Here is a 13,805-nt window from a genome sequence, read left to right as displayed (position 1 = left end):
CTAGTGGCATCCGAAGGAGCTGTTGTCTCTTTGTGCTTCAGTTGGTTGGGAAAGTAGTTTATGAACATGTACTACATTCTAATAGAGTTAGTAGTATTCAAAAAAAAAAAAAAAGGCTTAAACTAGATAGGTTAAGTGAAATTTGTAACCAGAGATTATGAATTTGGGTGGATTATCTCACACTCACAGTAGACATTTTGTTAACGAATGAACCACCTTGACGAGTGTTAGTGTCACGCACAAAATACACTTGCTACTTGCGAGTTGCAATAGGAGGCGAGGCTGCAAGAGAAGAGTTCCCGGAGAAGAAGATACAGAGAAGTGTCTGTCTACACAAGAAAAGAATATTATATATATATATATAATAAGAAGGGAAAGAAAATTCAACTATATTTTCCGGGGAAAACAATTTATGGCTCACTCTTCATCTTCGCCATCGTTCTTCTCATCACTAGGCATTGCAATCTTGATGCTTCCTGCCTTTCGTTTAATACCATCCTCCTATTCTCTTCCCTTCATCGTACTTCATGGTATTTATTTATTTCTTTATTTATTTTTCAATAAATTTATGTTTTGTATTGGTTTATCTTTTGATTACTGGAAATAATACTCTTGGTCTTGCGCGATGGTCTGTGATCATAGGAATTGGGGATCAGTGCTCAAACAAAGGCGTGAAGCAATTTACCGAGGAGCTGAGTGAATGGTCCAAATCCGATGGATATTGCCTGTATGCTTTTTCTTCTTCATATAAGTTTTAGTTCTTCTTTTCAAACTGTTATGCTTAATAAAGCTGCTATCTTTGGGAGCATCTTTTTGTGCTTAGTAATAATTTGGAACAGCTCTCCAAATGCTTGTGATAATGCTCCCTTATTTGTCAATTTGCGTGTCATAGTTGGGTGGGGTGGATGGGGGAAGGGGTTGTTTATGTTGCTCATTTTGCTTATTCTGATATGGAAATTATATCAATTGGATAAAGAGTTCTACTACGTGGACTCCAAATCCACTTTTATTTCCTGATGTGGCAGCAATGATAAGTTATCTTCATCCTGTGAGTCCCTAAGGAAAATGTCTATATAAAAAATTTGAGTGACGGAGTAGAACTTAGGAGTCCAAGTAGTATTTTTTCCTTGGATAAAGGGGATCCCTTTTTTAGCTGATTTCCCTCCTTTCTAATGCAGTCATCAAGTTGATAATGATAGTACTCATCCCTTTTTGTAAGTTTCATCTTATAAAAGAAATGGAACCAATGTTTTTGAATTCAGTGCAATTAGTTGATTTTGCTATGGGCTTTATATCATGTCTGTGGCTTTGTTTATAGGCTGGCCCTAGTTTGCATTCACTAGTAAGGAAAGGCATATAGGTAAATGCAAATTGTTGGTTGAAGTGTTCAAAAATTAATGGATGACATCACTTGGCAGTTGGCACTAACTTGGAAGAGAGTTAGGGTACCATCTGCTTAAGATTCATGAAAATAGGGTCAAACTACAAAATTTTCTTAATTCATATAGAGGTTTGGTCCGTTTTGCTTCAAAACTGTAACAAACCCCTTGCAGTTACATGTAAAGACAATTTAGAGGGCTATAGCCTTATAGGATCAGCTGTTGTTAATCTCATATCAAATAATACTCTATTTACTCTCTAACTTGCAGAGAAATAGGAAATGGAGCCTGGGATTCTTGGTTTATGCCTCTAGAGGACCAGGTAAGACCAGGATATTGACTCCTGTTGTTTATCTTGGATTCATAAATTCTTACGGATCTGACATGATTTGATTTTGTTTGAATTGCAGACAGAAGTTGTGTGTAAAAAGGTGGTCAAGCTTTGCAAACTTTTAATATTTTAATGACCTGATCTTTGAAGTCAACTTACTCACTGCAAGCTCAAATTGAAGTACAGGTTAAGGAAATGAAAGAACTCCAACAAGGATACAACATAGTTGGCCTCTCCCAGGTTAAAGAGATCTGCACATATTTTTGCTGAACTTGCATTTTAAATGTTCTTTGGATTCATCAATGTTGTTTATGTTTCACAATAAGGTTTCCTTTTTCAAACGGGTACAAAGATACTGCAGCCCCCAAGAGAAATAAGGAAAGAAATATAATTTAAAAATGTTTGGAAAAGAAGAGCAAAATGTAGGCTCCAAATTTAACAAATATCATTCACATGCCTCTTCTTTATATTTCTCATTGCTATATTTCACTATTAGCATAGTTAAAAAGCCACATATTCATTTTTCATATGCTTTTGATGCAGGGTAACCTAATAGGCCGAGGTGTTGTGGAATTCTGTTATGGAGGTCCACCTGTAAGAACAATCTTAGAAGCATTTTGCTACTTTGTTTCTTTTACATGAAATTGCACCACTATTAAAATAGGCATTCTAAGTTTTTATTATATTTTTCAGTTCATTTTACTATATCAGATTATGCAATTGTATATTAATCTGGCATCGACATATGGTAACAATTTGAAAATTTTGTGCATATCAATGGGGGTATTTTTGATTTATTCATTTTCCTATCATGCATGCATTTGTTTTAGAGTCACTGTTCCTGATTGCAAATAAAAAATTGCTATTCTCAAGAGTTGAGATTTCGTAATTTGAAACTTTTTAGGAGAATCACTGATTTTGAATTCCATATTTCATTTTAACCAATATTGATATATATTCTAGCAATGAGATCAATATATGTGCATAAAGTTGCGAGTGACAGTTCTCAATATACTATTGCTTTTCATTCAATTCAAAACATACATGGAGTGACCTTTTTAATCACTGAATATTCCTCATTTGGAATGGTGAATTTTCATTTCAACTAATATTGACTGTATCTTCTAGCAATAAGATCAATAGAGTGCAAAAACTAGCAAGTGATATTATACTGTTGCCTTTCATTCAATTCAAAACATGTTGCATTTTATCATTGTACTTTTATTTCTCTTGGAGGTGGTCCAGCAGTGGTGCTTATCTCCATTTCCATACAGGTTAAGAATTTTATTTCTTTAGGAGGACCTCATGCTGGTACTGCTTCTGTTCCTCTCTGCGGGGTATGTGATTTTCCTATTCACCACTTTATTTTTCTGGATTCAATGTGAATATATGTAAAAAAAATTTCTTAATTCAAGATCATAATGATTGTTTGCTTCTCCTAAGTGCTTGCACTTTTTGCAATTTTATTTTATTTTTATTTTTATTTTTAATTTTTTTTCCCTCTGTTGGAAGGGGAAGGGTGGGTAGTTGGTTATTTGGCTTTGTTCTTGCCAATCTGAACCACTATACACCTAAAATTTTAAGTAGGACGTGTCTGACATAGGTTTAGTTTTCTCGGTGTGCTTTGACGTTGTAATTGATAATGTATTCTGTTTGCAGTCTGGCATCTTTTGCATTATAGCCGATACCCTAATCAAATCAGAAGTATACTCTGACTATGTCCAGGTATAGCATATGTATTGTTTACATGTGAGCATCTGATGTTGGAATGCATCTTTGAACTCATTCTGAAGTATTTATTGCAGAGTCACTTGGCTCCTAGTGGATACCTCAAGCTTCCAAATGTAAGTAAAGATAAATTGACAATTGGCTGCAACAAGATGATTAATGTTTGATAGAATTGAATCACAGACTTAGCAGAAGTGTTAATATTGGTGTTTAAACATCATCTCATAATAATAGAGAAAACCAATGATTTATGATCTGAGAAGGAGTTTAGTTCCCCTTAAGCTAACCAAAGTACCAAAAAAATAATAACAGAGAGAATTGAAAAAAGCACACTACTGGGAAACCTTTGATTTCTAGCCATCGGAAAGTGGTCGGAAATTGAGGATTTGTAGACGAAAATTGAGTTTCTGACCATATTTCCACCGCCTACAAGGTTCGGAAAATAACGAGTCGGTAATTTCCAGTCATTGTAAAAGTGGTCAGTAATTACCAACATCCGCAATAGTGGACAGAAATTTGGATGGATAGTTTGATGGCATTGATAATAAAATTCCGACCACTAGTGGATGGACATATATGGCCAACAGAATACGACTGTAGATCTGGATGAATATTTAAAAGAATAATACGGAGTAATAAAGAATTTAAAAAAAAACCATAGTTTCTGGAAAATTTTCTAGTAACCATGGCGTTAGTTTCTGCCAAGGGTGAATATTTGGAAAAAAAAAATTCATTATCTTTCGTCTTTAGTTTTGATAGACAATAGACAATGTTCTCTTTTCTTTCTTGTTTTCTTCTCTTCTCTTTCTTTCTTCATTTTATTTCTTTGTTTTCCTCTTGTAATACATATGAGAAGTCAACATTTTAAAAGTTTTTCTGTCAAAATTTGCCCACCCAAAAACTTTTTTCAATATTTTTTACCAAGGTGGACAGTAATTACTGACCACCCTGTTATGGTGGTCGGTCACGTTATTTGACAAATTTTGATGGTGGTAAAAAAAACAGACGGAAATTTCTTTCCATATTTTGGTGGTTGGTAAGGGTGGATGGTAATCCACAATTTTCTAGCAGCGTCATCTTCCAAAGTCTTACTGTTGTGCCAAAAACCGAGTACTTTTAATACTGGACTAGTATTACCTACATTTATGGTTTTTTTTTGCTTTATTCAAGTATACCAATTCTATCTGTTTTTGAATTGTTTAGCATGAAGTAGAAATAATATTGAAGAATCTAGGTATTCATGTGAAGTTAATGTGGGTGCAAGGTTTTTTTCCAGCTTCAAATTCAATCATATGGATATTGACTTGATGTCTTTTCCGCAGAACATTCCTGGCTACTTGGAAAGCTGTCGATTTCTTCCCAAGCTTAACAATGAACTCCCCGATCAGAAAAATTCTACTTACAAGGAGCGGTTCAGCAGCCTGCAGAATCTTGTGCTTATCATGGTTTGTCACTCCAGCTGTCTCATCTTTCTGCTTTTTAGCTTAGCGCCCTAAATTTAATGATTCACTGTTTTCTTAATTTCATATACTTTTCATATGCTATTGTTTGCCTACCCTTTTATTTCTTTAATTGTTAATGGCAGTTTGAACATGACACCGTCCTGATACCAAAAGAAACTTCCTGGTTTGGATATTATCCAGATGGGGAATTCAAACCGGTGTTACCCCCTCAGCAGGTATTCCTTCTAATTTGGTTGAAATGAATAAATGCTCGTATTACTTGTACTTCTCTTTTAGTTAAGCTCTGCTTGCTATACCAAACGATCCTCAAATCTGCAAAAATGAAGATATGTGCTAAATTGCCAAAATAAATTCTATGACCCGAATGCAATCAGTTGTGTTTATCGGTTTCCTGCTTTCACAGACACAGCTCTATATCGAGGACTGGATTGGTTTGAAGACGTTGGATGAGGCTGGGAGGGTGAAGTTTGTGAACGTGTCTGGAAATCACCTGGGGATTTCTAAAAGCGATATGAAGAAGTTTGTCGTTCCTTACTTGGAGGATGAATCATCAGAAAATGATGCCGCGGGTTCGCATTATTCACTTGATGAGCAGGTCGTTATAGAAGGGCTGCCGTCTGGCTGGACATTTCGGGCGAAGAGCTTCTTCACAAGACTAACTGGCTTGGGAAAGGATGAACCATGAATCGGCCATTGATTTGAAGTGTGAAATGAATTGAATGTGATGTGTTTGTTAGAACCAATCACGGTAATTTAAACTGGTTCAGTGTAACCCATTGTTGAGACCACGGCCACTCTTCTTTCTATTTCATGATTATTGGATTCCATAAGCTGAAAATGTACAAATTAAACTTTATCCTATGGTTATTATATACACAGCTGAATGGGTGTATATTAGATCTAACTAAGAATTCATTTCAAGACAAGGGAGCTGTAAAAAGTTGAGGGATGTTACTTAGAATATATATATTAGGGTGTGTTTGGTTGACAGGTTTAGCTACCATGAATGAGTATCAAAGTCATTGTTATTGTTTGGTTGACAGATTTTTAGAATACTACTATGGGTTTTGATTACCCCATTAATTGCAAAACTCATTTCCTAATAAAATATGAGTTCTATTCCCTTCCTCCTCAATCTTCCCCAACTATTAATAATCATTCTCATTTCACCCTAGTACCAAACATATAAAATACTTTAACTAGCCTATTGCCCAATATTGATTGGTTCCGTTCGGAGAAACCTATAATCATATGGTTACCAAAACAACAATTTTAGCTGAAGTTGCCCTTGTGTTATTCAATATTTTTTACTCCATAGTTTTTTGGTTTTTGGTTTTCTGTTTTCCATTTATTGTTTACATAGATTAAAGGGAAAATATGTACTTCTGGGAATTGTAAAAGGCAAAAGGAAGCTGTAAAAATTAAATAATGGTAATAAGTGAAGAAATATTAATTGCAATGTGTTGCGCCCGCGGAAGTGGGATAGATCAGATTGCAACAATAATTTGAGAAAGAAAAATAAATGAGGCACAGATTTTACGTGGAAAACCCCTAAACAAATTAGGGTAAAAACCATGGGCAAGGGTAGAAGAATTTCACTATGAGAAAATAGGAGTTACAACCACTCTCTAACTAACAAGGAGAAAACAAGGATAATTCTCTCTTGCTAGGAAGGAGAAATACACTCAACAAACTCTCTAATATATCTAGTGAAATTCTTCTACCCTTACCCATGGTTTTTACCCTAATTTGTTTAGGGGTTTTCCACGTAAAATCTGTGCCTCATTTATTTTTCTTTCTCAAATTATTGTTGCAATCTGATCTATCCCACTTCCGCGGGCGCAACAATTGGTATCAGAGCCTTCAGATATATTGTTCAGAATTTGTTTCAAGAACAATATGGCAGCGAAATTTGAGATTGAAAAATTCAATGGAAAAAATTTCTCATTGTGGAAATTGAAGGTGAAGGCTATCCTGAGGAAAGACAACTGTCTAGCAGCTATCAGTGAAAGGCCGGTGGATTTTACTGATGACAAAAAATGGAGCGAGATGAACGAGGATGCTATGGCGGATCTATACCTATCAATAGCATATGGAGTATTGTCAAGCATCGAGGAGAAGAAGACGGCCAAGGAGATTTGGGATCACCTCAACCGGTTGTACGAGGCCAAGTCACTGCACAACAAAATTTTCCTTAAGAGGAAATTATATACTCTTCGTATGTCAGAATCTACTTCAGTGACGGAACACTTAAATACGCTGAATACTCTATTTTCCCAGCTTACATCTCTAAGCTGTAAAATAGAGCCACAGGAGCGTGCGGAATTTCTACTTCAGAGTCTACCTGATTCGTATGATCAACTCATCATCAACTTAACAAACAACATCCTTACAGACTATCTAGTCTTCGATGATGTTGCAGCTGCGGTTCTTGAAGAAGAAAGTCGGCGCAAGAACAAGGAGGACAGACAAGTTAATCTGCAACAGGCAGAGGCGTTAACGGTGATGAGAGAAGGTCAACAGAACGTGGCTAAAGCAGTGGTCGTGGTAGATCAAAATCAACTGTGGAAAGAAGGGTCACTTGAAGAAAGATTGTTGGAATTTACCTCAGAATTCCAATCCTCAAGGAAATGTTGCAAGTACCTCGGATGATGGAAGTGCTCTCTGTTGCGAAGCATCAATAGCCAGGGAAGGCAGAAAAAGGTTCGCGGATATATGGCTTATAGACTCGGGAGCCACATATCACATGACCTCAAGGAGAGAATGGTTCCATCATTATGAACCAATCTCAGGAGGATCTGTGTACAGCTGCGACGATCATGCCTTGGAGATTATCGGCATTGGAACCATCAAGCTGAAGATGTACGATGGAACAGTCCAAACTGTTCAGGATGTGCGGCACGTGAAGGGCCTGAAGAAAAATCTATTATCCTATGGAATATTGGATAATAGTGCAACCAAGATTGAAACACAGAAAGGAGTCATGAAGATTTTCCAAGGAGCGCTTGTGGTGATGAAAGGGGAGAAGATAGCTGCAAATCTATACATGCTGAAGGGAGAGACTTTGCAAGAAGCAGAGGCATCGGTTGCCGCATGTAGTCTAGACTCTACGCTGCTATGGCATCAGAAACTTGGGCACATGTCAGAACAAGGAATGAAGATTCTTGTGGAGCAAAAGCTACTTCCGGGGTTAACAAAGGTATCACATCCTTTGTGTGAGCATTGTATAACAAGTAAGCAGCACCGTCTTAAATTCAGCACATCAAATTCTAGAGGCAAGGTTGTTCTAGAATTGGTTCACTCTGATGTGTGGCAAGCACCGGTTCCATCCCTAGGAGGGGCAAAGTATTTTGTCTCATTCATCGACGATTACTCTAGGAGATGCTGGGTGTACCCTATCAAGAGAAAGTCAAATGTGTTTGCGACTTTCAAAGCCTTCAAAGCACGGGTGGAACTTGATTCCGGGAAGAAGATCAAGTGTTTCAGGACAGATAATGGAGGGGAATATACAAGTGAGGAATTTGATGACTTCTGCAAGAAGGAAGGCATCAAAAGGCAGTTCACGGTGGCATACACTCCTCAACAAAATGGAGTGGCAGAGCGGATGAACAGAACCTTGCTGGAAAGGACAAGAGCAATGTTGAGGGTTGCGGGCTTAGAAAAATCATTCTGGGCAGAAGCAGTCAATACCGCCTGTTATTTGGTGAATCGAGCTCCATCAACTGCAATCGAGCTGAAGACACCAATGGAGATGTGGACTGGTAAGCCTGTTGATTATTCAAACCTCCATATATTTGGAAGCATTGTGTATGCAATGTACAATGCCCAGGAAATTACAAAGTTGGATCCGAAGTCCAGGAAATGTAGATTCTTGGGGTATGCTGATGGAGTAAAGGGGTATCGCTTGTGGGATCCCACTGCCCACAAAGTTGTCATCAGCACGGATGTTATCTTTGTAGAGGACAAGCTACAAAGAGGAGAAGTTGATGATAGCACGGAAAAGGAGAAACCAGAAACTACTCAGATACAGGTAGAGGAGGAATTTGAACAAGATTCTTCTGAAGCAGAACCGGCGCACGAGGAACCAGAACCAGAACGCTCTAGAGCTCCAACAACTCGTCAATCAGACCGTGAAAGAAGACGTCCCACTTGGCACTCAGATTATGTTATGGAAGGGAATGTTGCATACTGCCTTCTAACAGAGGATGGTGAGCCATCAACCTTTCAGGAGGCGATAAACAGCTCAGATGTTTCTCAATGGACGGCAGCAATGCAGGAAGAAATAGAAGCTCTCCATAAAAATAATACATGGGAACTTGTGCCACTACCACAAGGAAGGAAGCCAATTGGTAACAAATGGGTCTTCAAAATCAAAAGGAATGGTGACGATCAAGTGGAGCGGTATCGTGCAAGACTGGTGGTGAAGGGATATGCTCAGAAAGAAGGTATTGATTTCAATGAAATATTTTCACCTGTGGTTCGACTAACAACAGTTCGTGTAGTTTTGGCGATGTGTGCTACATTCAACTTACATCTAGAGCAGCTAGATGTGAAAACGGCTTTTCTTCATGGAGATCTTGAAGAAGAGATATATATGCTCCAGCCTGAAGGATTTGAAGACAAAGAGAATCAGAACTTAGTTTGTAGGTTGAACAAATCTCTGTACGGTTTAAAGCAGGCGCCAAGGTGTTGGTATAAGAGATTTGATTCCTTCATCATGTGCCTTGGATACAACAGACTGAATGCAGACCCTTGTGCATATTTCAAGAGGTTTGGAAAAGATAACTTTGTTATATTGCTGTTGTATGTAGATGACATGTTGGTCGCAGGCCCCAACAAAGATCACATTGATGAATTGAAGGCACAACTGGCTAGGGAATTCGAAATGAAGGACTTGGGACCAGCAAACAAGATTCTAGAGATGCAAATTCACCGAGACAGAGGTAATAGGAAGATTTGGCTTTCTCAAAAGAATTATTTAAAGAAAATCTTGTCACGTTTCAGCATGCAAGATTGTAAGCCAATTTCTACCCCTCTTCCTATTAATCTCAAAGTATCCTCAAGTATGAGTCCTAGCAATGAAGAAGGGAGGATGGAGATGTCTCGAGTACCGTATGCATCAGCAGTGGGGAGTCTAATGTTCGCTATGATATGTACAAGACCAGACATTGCGCAAGCAGTGGGAGTAGTTAGTCGGTACATGGCGAATCCAGGCAGAGAGCATTGGAACTGTGTGAAGAGGATCCTAAGATACATCAAGGGGACCTCAGATGTTGCATTATGTTATGGGGGATCAAACTTTATTATCAACGGGTATGTGGATTCTGACTATGCAGGGGATTTGGATAAAAGTAAATCTACGACAGGATATGTGTTCAAAGTTGCTGGTGGAGCTGTAAGCTGGGTTTCAAAACTGCAAGCAGTTGTGGCTACGTCAACAACAGAAGCAGAATACGTAGCAGCTACACAAGCCAGCAAAGAAGCAATTTGGTTGAAAATGCTATTGGAGGAGCTCGGGCACAAACAAGAGTTTGTCTCTTTGTTTTGTGACAGTCAGAGTGCCTTGCATCTAGCAAGGAATCCTGCATTTCATTCAAGGACGAAACACATACGAGTGCAGTACCATTTCATCCGAGAGAAGGTGGAAGAAGGGACAGTAGATTTGCAGAAAATCCATACCACGGACAACGTAGCAGATTTCCTAACAAAGGTAATCAATGTTGATAAGTTTACTTGGTGTCGATCTTCCTGTGGCTTGATAGAGACGTAAGCGACATGGAAAGTGCAAGGTAGAAAGAATGGTGTGAAGATATGATTGTTACAATCTGATCTTCAAGTGGGAGATTGTCGACAAATGGAGTTAGGCAACATCCATGCAGCAGCCAAATTAGGAAGTTGCCAACTTTGAACAAGAATGTTAGGTAGCCAAACTTTGTTGAACAAAATATTTATTGTTTGGTCCTTACATTTTAGGCTAATTACAAAATGACCCCAAATCTACAACTATAAATAGGGAGGTCATTTGTCATTCTAGTCATCCCAAATCATTATATTCTTCCCTCATATACTAGAGATATTAGAGAGTTTGTTGAGTGTATTTCTCCTTCCTAGCAAGAGAGAATTATCCTTGTTTTCTCCTTGTTAGTTAGAGAGTGGTTGTAACTCCTATTTTCTCATAGTGAAATTCTTCTACCCTTGCCCGTGGTTTTTACCCTAATTTGTTTAGGGGTTTTCCACGTAAAATCTGTGCCTCATTTATTTTTCTTTCTCAAATTATTGTTGCAATATGATCTATCCCACTTCCGCGGGCGCAACACAATGCATATATATTGTGTTGATTATATATATATAATTAGCAGTTCCCTATAAATGGCATGCATAGAGCAAGCAAAGCAACATTGATGAGAAATGATAAAAGAAAAACTTGTTAGTATTTTCTGGTGTTGTTTTAGCGGGTTGAAGAAGAATGAAGAAGAGGAAGCAGCTAAGGGTGAGGAATTAGAAGAGTTGTTACAGCTAAGGGAGAATGAGAATGAAGAAAAAGGAAAAGAGCAGCAATTCCAAGCAGCAGATGAGATGGTGGATAAGGGTGTGATATTAGAAGAAGAAGAAGAAGATAAGAAGCAGAATAATAAAGAAAAAGGAGGAGAAGAGCAGAAAGCAGATAAGAGGGTAAATAATGAGGGTGACGAATTGGAAGAAAATGATTATGAGAAGCAAAATAATGGAGAAGAGCAGCAGGCAGATGAGATGGTGAATAAGAGTAAGGAATTAGAAGAAGATGAAGAGAAAGGAGAAAAGATGGTGAATAAGCTTGGTGGTGTGGTTTTAGGTGAAGATGATGAGAAGTGGATAAAATAGTACAGTACAGTAGTTCCCAAAAGATACTACTAGTTGGAGAGGGAGACTTCTCATTTTCTGCTGCTCTTGCCACCGCATTTGGAGACGCTTCTAACATGCTTGCCACTTCTCTCAACTCTCATGGTAACTAACTTCTATCCATTGTCTATTCATTTCAACCACCCTGAACACCTTTTGAGCCTTTTCTTTTAATTTTACAGCTTTTTTGGCTGAAAATTATGATAATGCTATTTCCAACACTGCTATGATGAGAAGAAAGGGATGTAAGGTGATTCACGGTGTTGATGCTACAGACATGGCCAACCATCCATCTCTAAAAGGCTTGAAATTCGATCGTATAGTTTTCAACTTTCCATATGCTGGCTTTTTCAAGACTAAATCTCGCACATCTCAGCTGCTGTCAGTTCTTATTATTTCTATTATTGTACTCATTTTTTCCATCTGTTACTCTAATTATTGTACTGTTTTTTTTTTGCAGTATACACCAAGACCTTATGAGGCAATTTCTTGAAAATGCAGTGAGGATGATTGGTGAGGATGGTGAAATCCATATCACACACAAGACTAATGGATTCCACGGAGAATGGGACATACCTGGTTTGGCATACCAGCAGGGACTTCAGTTGGTCAAAGCTGAAGATTTTGAGCTTAGTGATTATCCCGGATATAACACCAAACGTGGATTTGGTGGTGATGATAATTTCAATTGCTATCCTAGCAAAACTTATATGTTCCGGTTAATTTAGTTGTTCTACTCATACTTCTCATAATGGGATTGGGTGATTGATATGAAGTTGCTAGCTTTTTTGATTTCGTGTTATATTACTTATCAAATTCAAAAGTTGTCTCAACAGATCGAGATAATATAATGATGACTTCTAATCCTCAAACAAATTTATTAAAGTTAACTATTTATTAGTTTGAGATGGAACTAGTGTATAGAAGTAGTGTTTCACCCGTGTAATGTGAGATTTCAATATGTATTTATTAATTATATGAATATGAATTACACTTATATAATGTGTAATATTTAAAAAAAAAAGAAAAGAAGAAGAAGAAGAGAAAGTTGCACTTTTGGTGCATCTAATTAAAGGCCTCGCTGGGTAAATGGTTATTAGCTCATTGGTTAGAGAGTATGACTAGTTGATAACATTAGTTGATAACATTAATTGATTATAGAAAGGTTGTTTGCTAAATTAGATGTTAGCTAATAGCTGTTTGGTATAATTTCTTTCCTCAAAAAGCTAATTGAAAAAGTTGTTTTGAGTAACTTTTTGAATTTTAATATTTTGAAGTTACAAAAAATTGATTAATCAAACACTTGTATTGAGGTATAATTTTTTTTCTCAAAAAAGCTAATTGAAAAAGTTGTTTTGAACAACTTTTTGAATTTTAACATTTTGAAATTACAAAAAATTGATTAACCAAACACTTGTATTGATGTATAATTTTCTTTCCTCAAAAAACTAATTGAAAAAGTTGTTTTGAGCAACTTTTTGAATTTCAACATTTTGAAACACTTTTATTGATTTTTTTAACTAAATCAAATAACTAATAATAATCAAATAAGCTAAAATTGGCTGATAAGTTAACTATTTTATCAAACATGGTCAAAAGCTACTTTGCAACAACTAGGGAATGGAAAGTGGTGATGTATCATTTGATGAGGAAAAGTGTTACTCTCTCTGTCTCATTTTATCTGTCATACTTACTATTCATTGGTCAAATCAACTTTTTCTTCTTTGTTTATTTTTTTTAGTATATTTTACTTATTTTTAAATTTGAGTTTTTGTGTTTAATAGTACTTTTAGTGTAGTTTCTAAATATATAAATTTTGTATATTAATACTAAACCTAATATTATGAAAAATTAGATTTAAAATAACTTCAGTCAAGCCTCGTTAATCAAACCAGACACATAAAATGGGATGGAGGGAGTATTTCAGTATAATTCAAGATGAAAAATGTCATTTTATCACTAAAAAGCATTGGAATATTATATAATATTTTGGCTATTGATTATATAAAATACCTGTGCTATAGT

General features: G+C 36.8%; 2 protein-coding genes across 2 annotated transcripts; both read left to right on the top strand.

Moving 5' to 3' along the window:
• Positions 1–212: 212 nt before the first annotated feature.
• Positions 213–5,889, top strand: LOC116002493 (palmitoyl-protein thioesterase 1-like). Its single transcript, XM_031242639.1, has 12 exons — positions 213–530; positions 643–727; positions 1,650–1,701; positions 1,790–1,810; positions 1,897–1,950; positions 2,254–2,304; positions 2,985–3,047; positions 3,370–3,435; positions 3,516–3,554; positions 4,761–4,883; positions 5,024–5,116; positions 5,305–5,889. Exons 1-12 carry the CDS (start codon positions 413–415, stop codon positions 5,584–5,586), a joined length of 1,047 nt encoding a protein of 348 aa, XP_031098499.1. The 5' UTR covers positions 213–412; the 3' UTR covers positions 5,587–5,889.
• Positions 5,890–11,309: 5,420 nt separating this feature from the next.
• On the top strand, positions 11,310–12,508 carry LOC116001200 (uncharacterized protein At4g26485-like). The gene is made up of 4 exons (XM_031241088.1): positions 11,310–11,490; positions 11,602–11,733; positions 11,963–12,161; positions 12,241–12,508. Exons 1-4 carry the CDS (start codon positions 11,310–11,312, stop codon positions 12,506–12,508), a joined length of 780 nt encoding a protein of 259 aa, XP_031096948.1.
• Positions 12,509–13,805: the final 1,297 nt, after the last annotated feature.

Source organism: Ipomoea triloba, chromosome 13 (assembly GCF_003576645.1).
Source record: "Ipomoea triloba cultivar NCNSP0323 chromosome 13, ASM357664v1".
In the NCBI taxonomy this organism is placed as follows: domain Eukaryota; kingdom Viridiplantae; phylum Streptophyta; class Magnoliopsida; order Solanales; family Convolvulaceae; genus Ipomoea; species Ipomoea triloba.
Note: the sequence above shows the minus strand (reverse complement) of the source record. Positions and strands in the feature narration are given on the sequence as shown.